At 51.6% G+C, this 22,305-nt stretch overlaps 1 protein-coding gene and 1 non-coding gene across 2 annotated transcripts in view; one reads left to right on the top strand and one right to left on the bottom strand.

The window, feature by feature from the left end:
* Positions 1-4,266: 4,266 nt before the first annotated feature.
* On the bottom strand, positions 4,267-4,338 carry TRNAA-GGC (transfer RNA alanine (anticodon GGC)). The gene has a single exon. It is a non-coding gene; the product is annotated as a tRNA-Ala (tRNA).
* Positions 4,339-12,446: 8,108 nt separating this feature from the next.
* Positions 12,447-22,305, top strand: part of SLC16A2 (solute carrier family 16 member 2) — a 109,401-nt gene continuing 99,542 nt past the window's right edge. Inside the window, exon 1 of the mRNA XM_053273947.1 lies at positions 12,447-12,959. Coding sequence (XP_053129922.1) covers positions 12,659-12,959 — 301 coding nt within the window. The 5' untranslated portion in view covers positions 12,447-12,658. The remainder of the gene's footprint in view (positions 12,960-22,305) is intronic.

Genomic DNA, 22,305 nt, shown 5'->3' with positions numbered 1-22,305 from the left:
AGTGTTAAAACCTTGAATCGGGCTTGATGGCAAATTGGCAACCAGTTCAATTCCTTTAAGACCAGCGTGATATGCCTGCAGCCAGAAGTGCCCGTCAGCAGTCTCTCTTGCTGCTGCATTCTGCACTACTTGCAGCTTCCGAACAGTCTTCAAGGGCAGCCTCACATAAAGCACATTACAGTAGTCCAGTCTGGAGGTTCCCAGAGCATGGATTGCTGTGGCCAGGCTATCTCTGTCCAGAAAGGGCCATAGCTGGCGGAGAAGCCTAAGTTGAAAATAGGCATTCCTGGCCACCGCTGCCACCTGGGCCTCCAGTAACCGCAACGAATCCAGGAGTACCCCCAAGCTACGTACGTGTTCCTTCTGGGGTACTACTACCCCCTCAAGAACAGGATATCTCCTCACTTCATGGACTCAAGAGCCCCTGACACACTGCACCTCCAACTTATCTGGATTCAGTTTCAATTTATTGGTCCACATCCAGCTCATTACCGCCTCCAGGCAACGGTCAAGCACCTCAACCACCTCTCCTGACTGAGATAGATTACAGAGATAGAGCTAGATGTCATCAGCATACTGGTGGCACCTCAATCCAAACCTCCTGATGACCTCTCCCAGTGGCTTCATATAGATATTAAAAAGCATAGGGGATAAAATTGACCCCTGAGGAACCCCACAGGTCAACTCCCAGAGGGCTGAACAAAATTCCTCCATGGCAACTCTTTGATATTGACCCTAGAGATAGGAGAGAAACCACTGCAATGCAGTGCCTCCAACCCCCAAAGCCTTTCCACAAGGATACCATGGTCAACGGTATCAAAAGAGACTGAAGAGAACCAGCAGGGTATCACAGACCCTGTCCCTCTCCCGGTAAAGGTCATCAACCAGGGTGACCAAGGCCATTTCAGTGCCGTGACCAGGCCTGAAGCCAGACTGGAATGGATCCAAGTAATCAGCTTCCTCCGAACGTGCCTGAAGCTGAGTCACCACCATCTTCTCCAGTACCTTGCCAAGGAAGGGTATATTAGCAACCGGGTGATAGTTATTCAATACTTCTGGGTCTAGGGAGGATTTCTAAAGGAGGGGCCGCACCACCGCCTCTTAAAGGGCCGGTGCAGCAACCCCCTCCTGCAACGAGGCATTAACCACGCCCACGACCCACCTGGCTTTAGCCCTATGACTAGCTCTTATCAGCCATGACAGGCAAAGATCCGGGAGACATGTGGTTGGCTACAAGCAGCCTGTCCACAGACTGCAACAATTGGAACTGATCCATAGTAACTGAACCAGACGGTTCTCTGGACACCTGCAACAACAGACCATCCTGAGATGTGGCCTCAAATCCTGTGCAGATCTGTATGGCTTTATCTTCAAAGTGCCTTGCAAATTTTTCACAGCAGGCCTCTGAGGGTGCAATACCATCCTTTCCCCTGCCTGATGCCACTAGGCCATTCACCACTCGGAAAAGCTCTGCTGGATGGCTACTCAAAGATGCAATAATGGTGGAGAAATCGTTCTTTTCCACCGCCATCACTGCCACATAGCAGGCACAATAATGTGCTCTAACCCTCCCTTGATCAGACTTGCATCGGGAAGTTTTTCCCTCTGCCGACCCCCTTCTTCCTGCAAGGAGAGGAGACTAAAAGCTTCCTCTTGTGGTTTCCTTTTGTATTAGCTCCAGATATACGGTGGGGGAATGGTTTCTTCAAACCACAGTCAGTTCACAAAGCAGGATATCAAATCACAGCTTGATTCTAACCTAAGCTGGGTGTGTGTGTGATCTAAGTGTAGCTGGATTTAAACCACAGTTCTGTGTATTTGGATCAGGGGCGTAGCAAGGTTGGAGGGGGCCCAGAGACAAGATTTTAAAATGCCACCCCCCACTGAAGCTCAGCTCATGAAGTAAAGAAATCTTAAGGCTGAATAGTGATAACAAAAAGCATAGTAAAATCATATCTATCTATCTATCTATCTCTCTATCTACACACACACACACACACACACACATATAACCTATGTGCCACAATAGAACATCATCCTAAATTATTTTTAAAAAGCGTTTGCAAATTGTGGATGATGCAAGTCATTTGATGGTACTAGAGAAAGACATGCTGTTCTGGTAGCTCCAGGTCTTAACACTCACGCCAATTTCGAAGGATGAATACAACTGAAGGAAGCCCAGGCAGGCGCGCAGCTGGGGGAGTCAGTCATGTGACTTGCCTCTGGGGGGGGCCCCCAAGGCAGTGGGCCCCCAGACAACAGTCTCTCCTTGCCCTAATATAGTTACGCCCCCGATTTGGATGTAACTTGGAACTGCAGTTTGCTCAAAACTGTGAGAGAAATCATTGCAACTTCTTCGCCTCGCTTGCAAGAGAGGGAGAAAAGGGAACAAAGTGGCTTGTACTGCTGCATTCTCATTCCAACAAACTGTGCTCTGTTGTGGTATCAGTGTCTGCGGGGCGGGGGGTGGGACGTCAATTTGCTTCTCATTATTTATGTTCTGCAATTTGCAGCAGGGTCAACAAGCTCCTAACTTGGTTATAGATCCTAAACACGGGGATTGTTTTCTGTGTATGTACACCAGTACTTACTCTCTTTATCTTCACAAAGAAATTATCAGGAGGAGGGCAGCCATTTGTCCCAGTATTTGATGGAACTGCTTTGAATATGCATCAGAAGTATGTTGCCTATAAAGTGTGCCGTCAAGTCACTTTCGGCTTCTGGCACTCACAGAGCCCTGCGGTTGTCTTTGGCAGAATACAAGAGGGGTTGACCATTGCTTCCTCCCGTGCAGTATGAGATGATGCCTTTCAGCATCTTCCTATATCGCTGCTGCCTGATATAGTACTGGCGGGGATTCGAACCGTCAACCTTCTGCTTGTTAGTCAAGCATTTCCCCACTGCGCCATTAAGTGGCTATGTTGCCTATGCTAGTAGAAATTACTACAAGGGTTGGACCCCAACTCCCATCACCCCCTGCCACCATGGCCTTTGGGCATTGGGGGCCCAGGTCTGAGGACCCCTGGATCACGAGCTGTGGGCCTGAGCCGGCCCCCCTGAGAATGGAGACCTCTGCGTGTGGCTCAGTGGCTCAGCCTGTCCCACCAACTGGCTCTGGGGGCCAAGGTAGCTTGCATCCTGCTTGCCTCTCAAGAGGCATCTAGACTGGTGTGTGTGTGTTTTCTGGCTTGTTTAAAACCAATGAGCGAAATAGCTGAAGTCCTGGGAGCAGCACTTCATAATTCATGGCAATAAAAACACTGCCACAGCTGCAGGAGAGCGAGGCTGCCTCCGCTTGATTAAAATTACATGATAAACATGCTCCTCGAGAAAGAGAGGCTCTGCCTTCATTCGAGGGAGAGCCCCGGTTGGGGGCTGGTTAGCTTTTTGCAGGAGAGGCTTTTATCGGATAGAAGGTGCTTAACGCTGGGAAGGAACGTTGCTGAGAGAGGGCTGGAGCCGAGCTGTGTAGAGCAGGGATTCTCAGCGTTGGGTCCCCAGATGTTACTGGACTTCAACTCCCTTAATCCCCAGCCCCAGTGGTCTTTGGTTGGGAATTATGGGAGTTGAAGTCCAATAATATCCGGGGACCCAAAGTTGTTGGGAATTATGGGAGTTGAAGTCCAATAACATCCGGGGACCCAATGTTGTTGGGAATTATGGGAGTTGAAGTCCAATAACATCCGGGGACCCAAAGTTGTTGGGAATTATGGGGGTTGAAGTCCAATAACATCCAGGGACCCAACGTTGAGAATCCCTGCTCTAGAGGAGTGTTGCTCAACCACTGGTCCGCGAGGCATCACTAACACAACCCCTCCCCCCCCAAAAAAAATTCGGGCCAATAGGGGGCCGGGGGCCACCACCAGGAGCTGTCCGGGGCTCATTTCCAGGCAGCCCTCGCTGCTGGATAATGTTCATTTTTGAATGTTCTCCAGCCACGAGGGCTGCCTGCCTAGAAATGAGCTCTGGAGAGCTCGCCTGGGCTCCGTGGACCCTTGGCCCCGCTCCCTTTGCACATGACATCACTGGGGGTAGGGGTGGCGGTGAGGGGGGCAACCCCTTCACTAACTACTGGTCCGGGAAACTGCACACGCAGAATGTGCTGGCCCGTGACTCCAAAATTGTTGAGAAACACTGGTCTAGAGCAGGTTCCATGGTGAGTCAACGGGCTGGACTTGTGGCAGCAAGAGTGAATGGTCCCCTTTGCTAAGCAGGGTCCACCCTGGTTTGCATTTGAATGGGAGTCCTAACCCTAAGCCTACCTGGAGATGCTGCCAGGGATTGAACCTGGGGCCATCTGCATGCCAAGCAGATGCTCTTCCACTAATCCACAGCAGCCTCCTCAGAACCTGTTGTGGATCTCACTACCCTAAATAAGCTTAGTGTGCTTACTTTTGGACCATGCCTTGAGATAGTTGATTGGGGTAGGCAACCTTGGTTCTCCAGCTGTTGTTGAACTACAGCTCCCCTCATTTGTGACTGGGGCTGATGGGAGTTGTAGTCCAGCCACAACTGGAGAGCCAAGGTTGCAAGCCTAAATGGACAGGATATGGAGTGCAATTACAGTACGGTAGAGAGTTTTATGACATGCAGACATTTTTGCTGGTCGGGCCAACAGAAAATAGTTCCAGTGCTCAAACTTGATGGGTGTACAGTATATTTCTGGGGCTATTCCTGCACTAGTCTAGTTTTGCACGGCACTCGCACATTCAACTAGAAATGCTTCTCACTCGTGTGGCTTCTCCTTCATCCTTCTGCAGTAAAAACCTTTCGACACAGACCTCTTCCCTGCTGTCTTCATCAAGTGAGGCATCAGACAATGGTATTAATTGCAGCCGAAACCTCAAGGGATGAAGCCTCTTCAGTGACAGACACATTGAGGAAAAATAAGCAATCACATTTAAACATGTCTGCTGTCCCGGGAAGCCATTAGCTAACACAATCTGCCTCCAAACGCTAACAGCTCATACCAATTTGACCATGCAATGCTTAGATGAATCTTCTTCCTCTTCCTCCTCTAAGTGTGGTCAAGAAAGAATATGTCTGACTGGGGAAAACTTTCAGGAAAAGGTGACCAAAGACCAATGCCACAATAGGCATGCATTTGCATTTTTAAAAACAAAAACAAACATCCTTTTTGGAATTTGCATTCCAGTAATTGAGCCAGTATTAGGATTGGTCTGAGAACTGAGAAAAAATCCCAAATGCCATGGCTGACATCACCTTTGTGGAAAGCAGATGCAATGACCTTAAGAGAGAGAATATTTGATTCCTGGGAAGAAGTTTGTAGACCTTCACATGACAATGTGAACCCCTGCTAACTTGACAAAGAGGCACTTTTTAATGTGGTGGTGATTCTCTTTATTTAGCAGGGGGAGAGTAACTGGCCCTTTCCACCCCCAGCACAGGACCTCCAGTGACTGGTGCTGGTGTCTATCTTGTGGTTTTTTTTTAGATTGTGAGCCCTTTGGGGACAGGGATCCATCTTATTTATTTGTTATTTCTCTGTATAAACCGCCCTGAACCATTTTCGGAAGGGCGGTATAGAAATCGAAACAACAACAACAACAACACAACAACAACCTTCAAGAAACCCCCTGCATTGTTCTGAAGAATGGAGCTTTCCCAAGGCAGGCCATAGGCAAACAGCAGTGTTGACATATTTGGGGACTAGCAGGGCATTCCCTCTTCCTTCCTCATGCTCTCTGCAATCCCTGCACACATGTTAGAGTCCTTGAAGACTATGGCCTCATGAACCCAACAATGAGCAGAATTGAATGGTTCTATTTGGGGATTCCAGGACAGTTCCAGATGGAAATCTGGATTCTGGAATGTCAGAATGGAACAGAGGCAGAAGAAGACCTGGAAATGCTTAGCTGGGTGCTTTCCAGACGAGACCCTACAACGGCATCAGGAAGAATCTCGGAAGGGTGCTTCCACACTTCCGGCGTTGTGACACCGCAGTCCCTATGTGGGCAGCAGGGTTCCGTTCACATTTCCAATGCCTTGTTGAGAATTTAACCATTGCGATATAGAGCAGGGATGTTGTATATCCGCTGTAAAAAAGTTGCTGATTTTTCAGGTTGTTAGTTGCTGTGAAACTGCTCCTCCTGCTGTTTACATTCTGAATGCGACTTGCGCAAACGGAGGCGTTTTGCTGCTGCTGAGCAGCTAGTCTGGAAAGCGCCCTGGGGAGCAAACAGCCTCACCCACCCACCCCGAAAACCTTTTGGGCAAGAGATGTTTTTCGCACATCAGGCATTTTCGGAAAGGCTCCAAATTGTGTCACAGGAGTCAGAGGCAGTCGCCTCTAAACTAGATTCCAAACAAAAGTTAGATTCCGGCCAGATGAGTTACAGTCCAGGAGACATTTCCAGAAAATCAGAGCCAGGGAATGTGGTGCAGAATCCAGTCGAACCGAATTCCATAGACATCCATAATTACTGTGAAATGATTTATGGTTTGCCTAAAAAGGATGAGGCCGTAGCTCAGTGGTTGAGCATCTGCTTTGCATGGAGAAAGTCCTAGGTTCAGTCCCTGGCAGCATCTCTAGGTAGCACTTGGAGAGACTCTTGCCTGAAACTAGGAGAAGTGGCTGCCAGTCAGTGTAGACAGTACTGAGCTAGCTGGAGCAAGGGTCTGACTCTGCATAAGGCAGCTTCCTGTGCAAATAGTGAAGGGAGGGGTCAGGGACTTGACATTGGCCGATAGTCCTTTACACAGCATGTAAGGTAAAGTGTGCCATTGAGTCGGTGTCGACTCCTGGTGCCCACAGAGCCCTGTGGTTGTCTTTGGTAGAATACAGGAGGGGTTTACCATTGCCTCCTCCCGCACAGTATGAGATGGTGATGCCTTTCAGCATCTTCCTGTATCGCTGCTGCCCATATAGGTGTTTCCCATAGTCTGGGAAACAATATACCAGTGAGGATTCAAACCGGCAACCTCTGGCTTGCAAGTCATGTCATTTCCCCTCTGCACCATTAGGTGGCCACATATTATATTCAGTGAACACAGGCCTTGAAAGCAAATACAGTATCACATCATGTGAGTGAATTCAGGGCTCATTCTTTCCCTTTCAAGGACGCTCACTGGCTTGTTTCCTTGCAAGAATTGCATTCCCTCTGAAGCTAATTGTCTGTGCGCCTCCAGGCACAGGACTCTTTATAATAAAATAATAATAATTATTATTATTTTAAAAACATGGAGATTCTTTTGGTACTGAAGGGGTGGTGAGGCTGTGTAACAGCAATATTTAGAGACGACAGCAACCCCATTAAATATTCCCTCCAGTCATTTCTGAAACTCAGTTTCTGCCTGATAGGCCTGCTGGAGCGGAGCTCTGCCATTTATATTGCTGTGGACGTCAGGGACATGCTTGCATGGCTCCAGGTACTAAGAACCTTCCATGATTCCAGGGTGCCACAGCCATGCCAGTTCAAGGCTCACCCACAATAGCCTGGTCTTTGGGTGTGTGCTGCCCACACACCATCTGCCTGAGACCCCAGATGTCCTCTGGGATTAGCTGTGCCATGTCCAAGATCTGCCCTGGTGTGGAAAGAAGTCCTCGGGATGAAAACAAGATGACGCAAGTCCAGCCCTGAGGCCTACAGACGACAAAGACACACAGGAGAGAAACTTGAAGGAGATCTGTTCTGGCAAAGTGGTGAATCTGGACAAAATTTCTAGTTGGAGGCAGGCTGATCTTCCCATGCTGGGCTGGAGGTGGCACAGTTACCCAGCAGTACCATGCTGCAGAAATACGGCAACCCACTTCTTCAGGAACATAGGCAGCTGCTTTAGACCACTTACAGGCAGATTGAACCTGGGACCTTCCGCACGCCAAGCAGAAGCTCCACCACTGAGCCATGGTCCGACCCCCTACATACACAGGAAGCTGCCGTATGGAGTCAGACCATAGGTCCCCTGAGCTCAGAATTGTCAGCATTGACTGGCAGCGGTTGGCTCTCCGAGGTTTCAAGCAGGAGTCTCTCCCAGCCCTACCTGGAGATGCTGCCAGGCCCGGAACCTGGGACCTCTTGCATGCCAAGCAGATGCTCTGCCCCCGAGTTTCGGACACATTGATTTGGTGCAACGTGGCTCAGGACAGGGAAGCTATTCCCACCATCAGTAGAAAGCAGGCTAAGGGAGCCTAGCCCGCTTTCTGCTGATCACGGGAACCACCAGGCTTGCAGGCGAGCCCGGTGCTTCCAAGGTGGCTAGCCCGCCTCATTCTCCCTCCCCTTCAATGAGGCGAATGGAACGAGCGCTCCGTTAATGCAGGCATGATCGTCTGCAGGGAGACTAAGGCACTTCACACGAATTGTGTGACACACCTTAGAGTGTGATTTGGAGAGATGGGGGTGGAAGAGGCACTTACCTGTCCTGTCCCGTCCCCCCATAGCTTTTCCCCATCACTCGTTCCGCTCAGCTTTGTCTAAAAGGACCTGCAATTCAGAGAGAGGAAAGTGGTGGGAAGGGAAGGGTTAAGTCCCCTTCTCGGCTCCAAACGGCGTTCCTCCCCACTCTGTTTTGCCCCGAAGGAGCTATCAGTCACAGGGTGGTGTGTCATGGTAAGCTAGACCTCGGGAATGCCGAGACAGAGATGCTTGGCCTCGATTAGGTAATATTTGCATCTGCTAAATAAATTACCAGTTGCCTCACACAAATGTGCTCGGCGCGGATGCCTTGTTGCTGCCACGGTCCGGCCCCAAAACATGCCTTCCCTCACGGAGGCCTGTGGAAGTGGCCCCACAGCAGCGGCGTCTCTGGGCGGGGGGTGCTTGTGGGCTCTCTTTCTGGGAAACGTTTGTGTTGGTTTCATTCCAGTCCAAGCGTGTCCGGAAAACTGTGTGGGTGTCAGATTTCCAGCCACTGGGGTGCCGCGGGAGGGGAAGTGGAATCCCATCAAACACAACGCCGGCCGGCCCTCCACAAGATGTTTGACTGGACATGGAATCTCAGCCATTCCTGAGAGTCACAATGCCGAGGCTCCCTTGAACTAGCCTCCTCCAATGGAGTCCTTCCATGGGCCAAACAAGATGAGAGGTCTTTGACTGGTGCTCCCCACTCCCTCCAGCCTTTTTCCTTTCCAGGAAATAGCCACATTGGTGGGGGAGAGATTTGGCCGAGTGGTGTGGTGTTAAGCCAGTGTTAACCCAGGATTTTCAACCCTGGGTCCTCAGACGATGTTGGACTGCAGTGCTCACCAGCCCCAGACACCATGGCCTTGCTTCAAGCATGGCCGCTCTGCCCCCGCCCCTCTTGAGACCACCAGGCTGCACACACAGTACACAACTAATTTATAGAATTCTCTGCCACGGGATGTGGTGAAGGGCGGCTCCAAGTGGGGCTTAGTCAAACCCATGGAGGGCAAACCTACCAAAGGCTTGACAACTGTAGGTGATTTCCAGGCTCAAGAGCCAGATGCAGGGGGGCGGCAGCAGGACGGGGGCATGTCTTCCATCTCCTGCTTGGGGGTTTCCAGAGGCATCTGGTGGGCCACCTCTGAGCCATCGCCTACTGCTAGATTCCCCCCTGACCATTCATCCTCTGCTTCTACCAGGTAGGGATGTGCAAATCATTTTGAATTTGAATTGATTCGACTCAAATCTGGGCGATTCGAGTGATTCGAATCCGAATAGAATCACCCCCGAAAAGGGCATTCAATTAGAATTTGAATCACATTTTTGAAGTTCAATTCGAATTCGATTTGAGAGCCGTTTGGCACTTGGTGCCCAAGAAGGGTCGAATTGATTCGAATTTGAATTGAGTTTTTGGACCCAATGGGTTTTTGGAATTCGATTCAAATTCAAAATGAATCGGAAAAATGTTGTGCACATTGCTACTACCTATTAGGCCCCACCCACCCCCACTTTAGGCTCCACCCACTGCGCCTCAGGTTCTGAGCATCAAGCTGACTGGCAACCCTCAACTGGTTTCCCTGATCAGGGGATCCTCCAGCAGCTCTTCCTTTAACATCGCATCCCGTGCCCTGGAGGAGGCGGTGGAATGGGATGCAGTCATCATGTTGCTGCTATTAAATCCTGGCCAGGAAAGAGGCACTGACCAGCTGCCAGACTGGATTCGGTGTGAATCTAGAGGAGGAGGATGGGAAAAAGCAAAACTATTACTGATTACTACGGGCCATACACAGAGATGCACATTATCTTCAGAGAGTAGAAGGGTCCCTACAACCCCATAGACCCCTTTTCTGTTTGTTGAAAACCTGGATTGCTGGTCTGGGTGAGGGGAGATAATGGGGAAGAAGCCTTCTTCTTCCTCCCCCCTTTGGTCACCAGTATAGTTTCTGGTCATGGATCGAAATAAAGAGGGATGAGTCACCTATATTCGTGACAGATTAAAAACCCAACAGGTGCTTGTGGCAGCCTCACGGCAAATGGAGAGCTGGTCTTGTGGTAATAAGCATGACTTGTCCCCTTAGCTAAGCAGGGTCTGCCCTGGTTGCATTTGAATGGGACACTTGAAAGTGTGAGCACTGGAAGATTTTTTTAAAATACTTGTATTTTATTTATTAGTATTATTTATTTATCAAATGTATATACCGTCCAAACTTTCGTCTCTGGGCGGTTAACATAAAACCATCAAAACACATATAAAAAGCTAAAACAATTCAACAATTCAAAATCAACTACAAAATTATATTAAAATTAAATTAGTCTTTTTAGTCAGATTTTATATTTTAGCTTAATATTTTAATTGTCATTTTCATAGTCTTGTTTTAATTTTTGTGTAAACCGCCTTGGGATTGTTTTAATGAAAGGTGGTATACAAATGAAACAATAAATAAATAAAAATTCCCCTCCGGGGATGGGGTCGCTCTGGGAAGAGCAGAAGGTTCCAAGTTCCCTCCCTGGCAGCATCTCCAAGAGAGGGCTGAGAGAGACTCCTGCCTGCAACCTTGGAGAAGCTCCCAGTTTGTGTTGACAATACTGAGCTAGATGGACCAGTGGTCTGACTCAGTAGATGGCAGCTTCCGATGTTCCTAGGCAAGGGGCCCTTGCCTGCAGGGGGCTCTGAGGGGCATGGGTTCATGCCAGCATTAACCTCATGCCAAGGGAGAGGTGGTTTCCTGGGCCTGGGAACCCAGCCTCTGATCCCACACACACAACACTCTGACCTGACCTGCCTGCCCCAGAAGCCAGGGGGTGGTTAGGCACTTAAAAGATCCATCCAGCGATGGATTACGGACAGCCCTGATGAAGGTGGACGCAGCAGAGAGCTACCGTATTTACCCGAATACAAGACAACTCTGAATCTAAGAGAAGCCTCTCAGAGGTTAAATACAGGTTATACCTCTATTTACCCCCGAGTAGGTGGCCAGCAGCTTTCTCCTCGGGTGCCTCCACTGCTGCCCTTCCTTCCTGGAAGAGGCGGCTGGTAAAATTCAGGGCTCTGAGCCATTCACTGGGGGCCCTGCCCCAAAGCCCGCCACCCAGCCCAGTAACCAGATGGTGCTGTCCTTGCGCAGGGGTTGCCTGTTCCACCTGTAACCTGGGGACCGGGCTTTTAGGCACCGATCCTCCGAGCAAGAGCACGTGTTGGCAGTAGCAGCGCCGCAGCATGTTCAGAGTTCTGCGCACGGCTCTGTTGAATGCACAAACAACAAAGCGGCCATGCAGTCCCAGCACAACCCTACACGTGTGGACGCGCAAGAGTTCAGTCGGAGATGATGGTTTAGGACTGTTGCGGCTGCCGTGCGTGCCAGCCCTCTGGCCATTCCTCTCCGCGGTGCTCAGCTACCGGCCTCCCACTGGCGGCTTGCTTCCTCCACGGCGGCGGGGTGAATCCGGAGTGGAGTGAGCCTCCACTTGACCCCAGTTTAACGCCGCCTCGCCTTCGCGGGCGCCTGTCTGAGCAGCACCGCAACAGCCAGCCAGCCACTCAAAGGCCACCTGCGCGGAAGCAAGCAAGCAAACCGGCGAAACCGTGTCCCGCAATTGCGCCCCCCGCCCCGGAGGTCCAGCGGTGCACGTGCAAACGCTCCTCCCCCGCCCCCTTCCCAGGCAGGCAGCAGCACGTCAGCAGCGTGGCGCGCGCTCTTCTCGGAGCCTGTGGCTATTGTGGGGGGAGGGAGAGAGCGCTGCCGCCCCCCCCAGCCCCCCAAGCGGAATGGAGTGGCGCGCGCGCCCCCGCCGCCACTGCCGGAGCACGCAAGGGCCCCCCTCTCTCCAGCGCAACGCGCAGCGGAGGGTACCGGGCGCGCGACTTCCCCCGGAGCGCGCCTCGTCGGCTGGCCGAGGAGGAGGGAGGACGACGACGAGTGGGAGGAGCCGGGGATCTCGGCGGGCGGCCTCGCGCTCTGGGGGACCTCCTCCGCCCGCCCGGGGGCTTCGCGGCGCGCTGCTGGGACCCAAGACGAGGAGGAGGAGGTGGAGGAGGAGGCGGCGCCTAGAGGAGGGCGGGAGGCGTGGCGAGGGGCGGCCCCAGCGCGCTGCGGCGGAGGAGGCGGAGGCGGCGAGATGACGACGGGGCAAGCGGGAGGAGGCGTGAGGGGGGCCCGGCTGCTCCACAGGCTCGCCGGCCGGGCTGTGCGCAAGCTGGAGTGGCAGCCGCGAGCACCGTAGCCAGCGGGTGGCGGCGGCGGCGGCGGCGGCGGCAGCAGCAGCTCAGCGGCGGAGTTCTTCGACGGGCGCCCGCGATGGCGCTGCGCAGGCAAAAGGAGCAGGCGCTGTCGGAGGAGAAGGGGGCCCTGGAAGAGGAGGACGAAGAGGAGGAAAGCGGCGGAGGCAGGAGGGAAGCCAGCGGGGGCGCCGCAGCGGGGGCCGCGGCGTCGGGCTTCACGCCGCCCGAGGGGGGCTTCGGCTGGGTGGTGGTGTTGGCCGCCACCTGGTGCAACGGCTCCATCTTCGGCATCCACAACTCCTTCGGGATGCTCTACGTCTTGCTGCAGGAAGAAGGCGGCGGCGTCGAGAAGGACCCCTCGCTGAAGTTCAAGACAGGTGAGGGGGCCGGGCCGGGTGAGGGGAGCGGGCGCTGCGGGGAGTCGACTCTCCCGCTTCCTCGGCGGGGCGGACGCAGGGAGACTTTGGCGGAGTTGTGGACGGGCAGGAGAAACGCGCACACACACTCACACCCCGTTGTCTGCCCGCCCGAGAGTCAGATCAGGGGGTGCCCCCCCCCGCGTCCATGCTCGCGTGCCCGGCCTCCGCCTTGATGCCTGCCCCCCTCCCTCCCTCCCCCCCCCCGAGCGCCCGATGAAGCCTCTCCCAGCGCTGCCGCCTCATCTGTTCCTTTAGAAACGGGAGCGGAGCGACAGGAGCGCGCCCGGCGCCTCGCACGCTGCCCGGGGCCCGAGAGTCAACAACCGCGCGCGGGTGGACTCCCCGCCCCCCGAGGAGGAGAGCGGCGAGCTGCTCTGGCAGCATCCGAGTCCGGGATGGGTGATCTCGGGAGAGGAGGGTCCTTCCCGGGGCCTTGTTGATCGGCGCGCATCCCCTCCTGAATGATTTAAAACTGCCTCCCTTCTTCCACCCTCCTCCTGCACGCAGGCAAATGGACTGCGCTGCTGGAGAAGGCTGAAGCCGGGCTGGGAGGGGGGGCTCAAATCCGGTCCGTGTCTGGGTGGCCCTGCTGGCGCTCTGCAGACTGCCTGGCTTGCCTGGAGCTGCTGTTTTCTAAAGGCCGGTTGGTCTACGGCTTCTGTTAGCATTCGGGTGTGAGTGGCCCCTTGGAGGAGGGCTGGCCTGCAGACCTTAAACAAGCGCTCCATCTCATGCACCCATCCCAGCCATTGGCTTGGATCAGGTGGACCGAGGTCCGTGGCTTTTGGGGCCCGTCCCAGCATTATTTCCCCCCTCCCCCCCTGATGTAATGCTGGAAGGGGCCTTGCGGCCACCTGGCACAGGGTCTGGATCATGCAATGACCTCATATTATTATGCACCGGAAATGTGCCAGATAGCAGGTTGCTGTTCTTAGGATGATGATGGAGGTGCTTGGTGTGATGAATCGGTGGGGCTGGCAGTCTGTTTGTAACAGAGGCCCGGCAACGTGATGAGGCCGTGATGAGGCCGTAGCTCAGTGGAAGAGCTTGGCATGCAGAAGGTCCCAGGTTCAATCCCTGGCAGCCTCTCCAGGTAGGGCTGGGAAAGACTCCTGCCTGCAGCCTTGGAGAGCTGCTGCCAGTCCGTGTAGACAATGCTGAGCTAGGTGAACCAATGGTCTGGCTCAGTACTAGAAGACTGCTTCCTATATTCCTATGAGATGATAAAGGTTTGGCTTTTTCTTGCAAATCGACTATAGGATCCAGTAATGGAAACCGGAGGAGAGCTGGTCTTGTGGCAGCAAGCATGACTTGTCCCCTTAGCTAAGCAGGGTCCACCCTGGTTACATATGAATGAGAGACAAGAAGTGTGAGCACTGTAAGATCTTCCCCACAGGGGATGGAGTCACCACTCTGGGAAGAGCAGAAGGTTCCAAGTTCCCTCCCTGGCAGCAACTCCAAGATAGGGCGGAGAGAGATTCCTGCCTGCAACCTTGGAGAAGCCATTACCAGTCTGGGTAGACAATGCTGAGCTAGATGGACCAAGGGTCTGACTCAGTATATGGCAGCTTCCTATGTCCCTATGAGAGAAGGCTAGAAAACTGTGCTAGAAAACTGTGTCACGGTTATGGGATGCGTGCATCTTGTTTTCAGAAGCAGCCTACACTAGATTACTGCTAAAAATGTGCAAAATGTAGCACATTAAAATTGCATGCATTTAGCACATCAGTGTTGGTAGGAAATGGTGCATAACATTATATCTGGCCTTTAGTCCAGGTTTTGGAAGCCAGTCCTGACCATGTTATGTGTTATATGCTTGCTGGACCTTGATTCTTGAGCTGGGCTTCTGATTTCTTGTAAGTTTTGCTCTTTGAGTGGACATAGTTCAGTCAGACTGAATCATTGGCAGCAGAGGGAATGGAGTTAGCAACAAACTTCTTTCACACTTGAGGAAGTTTGTTTGCTTTCTCCCTCTTCACCATAAAGAAGCTGAATTCTTGTGGATGAGACCGGGTCCAACTGCATTGCTCACCCAGGTAAAAATGAACTTTGCTGCTCTGCATCTTATGTATGAGAAGGGGGAGACGTTCAAGTCTCCACTCAGCTGTGACCCCATCTGCAAAAAAAGGGACCATTATGCCAACACTCCACAGATGGGTGCACCTCTAAAATGTTGATGGCTTTCGTCTCTGGTTGAGTTGCTTGAGGATTCTGACTTCCCACTGGAAGCAGGCTCTGTTATGTGCCAAGAAAAAAGCACAGTGCCTCATGTGTGTCTGTTTTGTGATCTGCTGCACTAGTTGCTTTTCTGCAATGCAATTGCTGTCTCGTTTACAATTCCCCAACATTTTTGGCTAGCCCCCTGCAGAGGAGCATATTTTACGAAGCTGCTTTGTGGTCCGCAAGAATCTCTGCAAGCACATACACATGTTAGTTGTTTATGACACACGGGTATTGGGGGGGGGAGTGCCAACTTATATAATTTTATTTGGTCATCTGGAGATGATTTTTGCTCACCACAGGCGATTAGGTTGTTTAGATGTTGGTTGCATTGTTAGCGGAGCCAAGAAGCACTTTGAGTTTCCTTCTACTGGGGTCACTGTACATCCAGAAACCTACCGTCAAACTTGTATGCTGCTGCTTTCCAACATAGTCCCCATTCCCTCTCCGTGTCCGCTCCCCAGGTTTCCCTCGGAAATAGAACAGCTGCCCCCTCTCTAAGACCCCCAATTCTGGGGGACGGAAAAGGGCCGCCTGAGCTGCTGCTGGGAAGGAGAGGCAGCTGTGCCTCCTTTGATGTGCCCCCTGCCCCCCCCCCCCCCGCTCATTAGACTCAGCGGCTCCTGCTGCTTGGACATTGCGACTTGATTCTTTTGTGCTTTTTAATGGAGCTATTAACTTATAAAAGTATTTGGGAGCTGACAACGATATCGGGAGGGTCGATAACGGTGTTCCCTCTAACAAGGACTCCCAGATGTTGTGGGCTACAACTCCCAGAATTCCTAGCTGCCATGGCTTTGGCTTGGGGATTATGGGAGTTGTAGTCCACAACATCTGGGAGTCCCTGTTAAGAGGGAACCCTGGGATAATTCTCATGCTGAACCAAGGCAGTTCCACACATCACACGACAGCAAACCTGGGTATGCCCTGTGAGGACAGGGACGCAGCTCAGTGGTCGAGCATCGGCTTTGCACGCAGGAGGTCCCAGGTTCAGCCCCTGGCAGCATCTCCAGGTAGGGCTGGGAGAGAAGACTCCTGCCTGGAACCTGGGAGAGCTGCTGGCAGATAATATTGAGTGAGATGGACCAGTGGCCGGTATAAGGCCGATCCCTAAGCTGTGGATGATCAGTTCAGTGCACCCAAACTCAGATCCTGTTTCCAGGACTCCTTGCTTATTTGTTTTATTTCTCTTTGTAAACCGCCCTGAGCCATTTTTGGAAGGGCGGTATAGAAATTGAATTAATGATGATGATGATGATGATGATAATAATAATAATAATAATAATAATAATAATAATAATAATAATAAATGTTTTAGGTCATTTAGTTAAGAGAAACCTCCACCTCCACCTCATTGTCAGACTAAATGTGATGGTGGATGATCCGTGCATTTAAACATGGATCTGTCCCGATCACATAGAAACGGGAGTGGTGTTTGGGTGTTCTACTTTTCTCCTCCACTACGAACTCAAATGTGTCTATCAGTGCCATGTGTGTGTATGGGGAAGGGGTCTGCTGGGCAGGGAATGAGCTCTGGTCTCCTGCATCCCTTTTGGCTCTTAATCACTTCCTTTCCACACAACTTGGGCAATCCACATATTCAGCCTCACTGATTTACTGCCAGTCCATATAACCCTACTCTTGGTCTCTTATTTTATTTTATTTAACCTATTTATATACTGCCCAAAACTCATGTCTCTTGGCGATTTACAGTACAACAGCACAACTTAGTACTAAATCTTAGTGCAACTTAGTACAACTGTACAAAATAGTACAGTTTAAAACAATGTTAAAGTCTATGAGTCTAATTAAAAGCCTGAGTGAAGAGATGTCTTAAACACCTTTCAAAAAGCTGTCGGAAGGCTCTTATTTCGACAGGGAGCGCATTCCAAAGCCTTGGGGCAGCAGTGGAGAAGGCCCGTCCCTGAGTAGCCACAGACCTTATGGCAACAGCAGATGGAGCTCCCCAGATGATCTCTGTAGGTGGCGGGGCTCATCATCATCTTCTTGCGTTGCTATCCTCTGTGTTGGGTAGCCGCCTTCTACTGAGTCTTGGTCTGTCTAGCTCAGTATTGTCTCCACTGGTTGGCAGCAGCTCTCTTAAGTTTCAGGCAAGTGTCTTTTCCAGCCCCACCCATCACAACACTCATCCCTGGTGTTGTGAACTTGTGAGTGTTGTGAACAGACTAGTGTGACCCAACTACCCAATAAGCAGGTTGGTGTATCAGCTAAAACATTTTATTGTCAGTGTGGAGCCTTGGGATAGTCCTTATACAGTGCATGCTCTGGCGATATAAAAAGAACATTTCCAGTTGCTAATTGTAGCCAGAGACTAGGGCCGAAAAGAGGACGCGATGCCAATCGCCAGCAGCAGGATTTGAACTCGTATCTCCTGATTCTTAAGGCAGCCTTCTGATCCCGAGGGCTGTTTCACACTCCAGAGGTCTGCAGTCAAATTCTGGGACCCTGACAAGTTTACCTGTACTGCAGATGAATGCTTCCTATATCCATGTTTCAGATGTTTACAGATGTGCTTGGGCATGCACCTAGAAGTGAAGTGGCTCAGAGTATCAAGGCTGGTACTCAGTGAAAGTTACAGGGAACAGCTGTGCATATCCAGCGGATGCACACAATTAGGTCATGTGCTGTTGCTCCAAATTGGCTTAGTCATTAACTGTCTTTTAGTTGCTTATTTAGCAAGAGGGCTGACCTGGGTGTTGAAAGATCCCGTGTGGAATGTAGTTGCTAGCAGGAGCTCTAATCTTGTTAACTTGCCTCTTAAAATCCGTAGGACAAAGGTAGAATCGTGCTCTCTGCAGCCTGTACTCAGGCTCGGGGATAGCTAGCAAAACTTCTGTATTTTGCCCTTCCCAGCAATCGAACTCTGGTCAGAGGTGTAGCAAGGCTGGAGTGGGCCCTGGGACAAAAAATGAAGATGGCTTCCTGCTGGCACCTTCAGAGAGACAGAGGACAAAGAGCAAGTTGCCATCATCCAGCTGGTGGCCATCCTCCCTTAGGGGCCCAAGGGCACTCATTTCCACTTGCTCAGTTGTAGCGACTTTCCTGGCTGTGGTGGTTCCCATTTCGCAGGTGGGGGATGGTCCGAAGCTGGGAGAGAGTGACTTGCCCAGAACCAAGCAGTGAATCAGTGGCAGAGTTCAGATCCTTAAAATGCAGTTTTCTTGAGAGGCCCGTCCAATTCCGTTGTCCACTGAGCCACGTTTTAGTAAGGCTTTCTTTAAAAATGGCATCGACAAACCGTTCAGCATTTTGCTATTTGGATTTAAGCTAATTTAAGAGAAGCCAGCACTGCAGGGGTGTTGTGGCACTGTGTGAGGCTGAGTCACTGTGATTGCTCTGACATGCGTCTGTGTTAACTTCGGCCCCAAATCCTGAAGGCACTGGAGCGGAAGATAAGTTTCTGCCCTGCAGGGGTCTCTAGTCTGAACAACTTACTTTCTCTTACATAAGTGCTGTCCATGTCTGCTGTGAAAAGCGGTGTGCATGTTCCCTGAGCGAAGGCCTCGGTGCTATGTTTGGGGACCAACACCGTGCAGTGGGGAGAATGCAGCTCAGTAGAGGAGCCCCTGCTTGTGTGCAGAAGGGCTCAGGTTCAATTCCTGGCCGCATCTCTAGGTAGGGCTGAGAGAGGATTCTGTCCGAAACCTTGGAGAGCTGCTGCCCGTCCGTGTAGATGGACCAATGGCCTGACTCGGTATAAGGCAGCTTCTATGTTCCTATATTGAGAATGGGGTTGTGGTAAAGTGTCTGCTTTGCATGCAGAAGGTCCCGGGTTCAATCCCTGGCAGCATCTCCAGGCACGGCTGGGAATGACCCTTTCCCGGGACGACGGGTAATTTCGCTTCCAAGGGCAGGTGCCCATTCAGGGGGTGTGTTTGTGATGTATTTCTCCAGAATGCCTTGCTCGATATCAGGGCTCCATAACTTCAGTCCTCCTGTCGATGTTGGACTACAGATCCCACAATCCTTGCCTATTGGCCACTGTGATAGGGGATGATGGGAGGAGTTGTCCAAAGACGCCAGGTAAAGACCTTTTTGTTCACCCAGGACTTTTAAATTCAGGGTTTTACATTGGGGTTTTCAGATTTGTTCTGGTTTCTAACTAATTTTAAAATGAGTTTTTAAGCGTCTTTGTATTGTATTTCGTATTTTCTTTTTAGACCTTTTTTTGGGTCTGTTATGCTTTAATGTGTTGTGTGTTTTTATTGAATGTTTTAATCCTTTGCTGTGAGCCACCGAGAGAACAATTTGTTATGGGGCAGCTAACAAATAAAGGTTGTTGTTGTTGTTGTTACTAACTGGAGGGCAGAAGTTGTATAGTCCTGCTCTATACACACATGCACGCACACACACGTGCTGGGCTCTCTCAGACATTTAGACCCTTTACATCCACACATGTCCCTGTGTGTGTGTGTGTGCCTAGTTTTTGGACAGACAAAAAAGCAACCCACCCTGTATGGCTGGGTGGTGGTTTGAGAGAACTCTTGGCTCATCCTAATGAGTTGAGGGTGTGTCCAAGGAGGCTCGGTGGTCTCTGCTTCTGGCAGCAGCTTGGGAGAGAGCCTCCACTCTTGCTCCCCTTCCCGAGAGCTGCACCGCTTGCAGGCTGACCATTCATCAGGTAGAGCTGTGCTCCTTTGGCACCTCCCTAGTTCATTAGGATGAGCTGCTGTTGCTTTCAGTCGGTCTAGAATGGAATGTCTTGGGGAGGGGGTGGGAGTTGCTCTATTTCTGAGGGGAATCTGAGGAAAGGACACAGAGAGGGAATGGGAAATAGGCTGGAAAGAAGCAGCAAATAAGTGGGACGAAAGGGAAGGGCTACGCTTCCCAGAACTCAATGCACACCTTCCAAGATGGTGGTGGTGGGGCTCAAGAGGGTACTTTGCATGCAGAAGGTCCCAAGGTCCCAAGTCCCCTCCCTGGCAGCATCTCCAAGATCGGGATGAGAGAGGCTCCTGCCTGCAACCTGGGAGATGCCGCTGCCAGTCTGTGAGGACAATACTGAGCGAGATGGACCTATGGCCTCGCTCAGCTTCCTAGGGCTCCTAGTTTCCCTTAAAGGAGCCCCCCACCACCACCCTAACAGCCGCTGGGCAAAGTGTAGCACTGCATGATGGGAATGGTGGTCTCCACAGGGTGCTGGGGGGAGTGTGCCGAGTATTCCACTTTGGCCAAAGCTTCACACAGATCCAAAAAACAGTTAGCCAGGGAGCAGCATGCAGGCTTGATGCTGGCGGCTGCTGACCTGCAAGACCTTACAGTGGAGCACCCTATCCTTTGACATGGAGAATTGGCACTGGCAGAGTGGCTGGCCGTTACAGGGGAAGGGAAACCAGTCATTGAGTAACCGTTTCCATTCCCAACTGTTTTGCCAACTCTCAGGCCTCGGGGAGCAGCTCCAGCGACCCACAAAGTCTGGCCTTGCTCCTCTGCAATGCCAGGTCGGTTCAGAATAAGACCGAAGTTGTCCATGATTTGATCGTGGATGAGGAAGCCGACCTGGCATGTCTAACTGAGACCTGGTTGGGGGAGGCGAGTGGTCCAGTGTGGGCTCAGCTTCTCCCACCAGGTTATTCTTTCGTGGAGCAGGCCAGGGGAAGTGGGCGGGGGGTGGAGTGGCTGTGGTCCATAAGAATACCATTTCCCTTACCAGGGCCCCTGTGAGGCAGCTGACTTACATTGAGTGCCTGTTTTTGAGGCTGGCAACTAGGGATCGATTGGGGATTCTGTTGGGGTACCGTCCACCCCGCTGCCCAGCTGACTCCCTAACTGAGCTGACAGAGCTGGTCGCGGAGTTGGTGTTGGAGTCTCCTAGACTTTGGGTGCTGGGGGACTTCAATATCCACTTTGGGGCTGGCTTGTCTGGGCCGGCTCAGGAGTCCATGACAACTATGGGCCAATCCCAATTAGTTTCTGAACCAACTCATGTTGCCGGCCACGCACTCAATTTGGTCTTTTGTTCGGATCGGGGGGTGTTCTGTGGGTGGGGGATCCGGTGGTTTCCCCATTGTCATGGACGGACCACTACCTGGTTAAGGTTGGTTTCACAGCCGCAATCTACCCCTGCAGGGGTGGTGGACCTACTAGGATGGTCCGTCCGAAAAGGCTGCTGGACCCAGTGGGATTCCAAAAGGCCTTGGAGGATTTTGACGTTGGTGCGGCCGGTGATTCTGTCGATGCCCTGGTGGGAACCCGGAACATGGAACTCATCAGGGCAGTAGACATGATTGCTCCTAAGTGTCCCTTCCTACCTGCTTCAAAAATGGCCCCTTGGTATACTGAGGAGTTGTGGGGGCTGAAGCTGTTGGGTAGGCGACCAGAGCGCAAGTGGAGGAGAACTCTGTTTGAATCTGACAGGATACAGCATGTGACCCATTTAAAGACTTATGCAATGGCGATGCGTGCAGTGAAAAGGAGATTTTGGCCTGTGCACATTGCGACTGCAGGTTTGCGCTCAGTAGAGCTATCCCGGGTTGTGAGGAGTTTAGTCTCTGCTCCTTCTACTTCAAAACAGTCCCCGGGGTCGTTCTGTGATGCTTGTAATGGGTTCTTTGTGAACAAGGTCTCCTATATTTGGGCTGACTTGGACTCCACTATTTCTGCAAGGTCTATGGAGGAGGCAGCGATCTCTCTTGCAGTATTAGATTGAATCAGTTTCAGTCTGTGATTCCTGAGAATGTGGACAAGCTGCTTGGGGCGGTGTGGCCTACCACTTGTTCTCTGGATCCTTGCTCAGCTTGGCTGCTTCTATCTAGCAGGGAGATTGTTGGAGGTGGCCTAGTTAATATCATAAATGCATCGCTGAGGGAGGGTAGGGTGTCCCCCCGTCTGAAGGAGGTAATGGTTAGACTACTCTTAAAGATGCTTTTCATGGACCCCTTTAGCGATGGATAGTTACAGGCCAATCTCCAATCTCCCTTGGTTGGGCAAGGTGATTGAGAGGGTGGTGGCTGACCAGCTCCAGGCAGTTTTGGAGGAAACTGATTATCTAGACCCATTTCAAACTGGCTTTAGAGCTAGCTATGGAGTTGAGACAGCCTTGATCAGCCTGGTGGATGACCCT

Source organism: Hemicordylus capensis, chromosome 11 (assembly GCF_027244095.1).
Source record: "Hemicordylus capensis ecotype Gifberg chromosome 11, rHemCap1.1.pri, whole genome shotgun sequence".
NCBI lineage: Eukaryota > Metazoa > Chordata > Lepidosauria > Squamata > Cordylidae > Hemicordylus > Hemicordylus capensis.
Note: the sequence above shows the minus strand (reverse complement) of the source record. Positions and strands in the feature narration are given on the sequence as shown.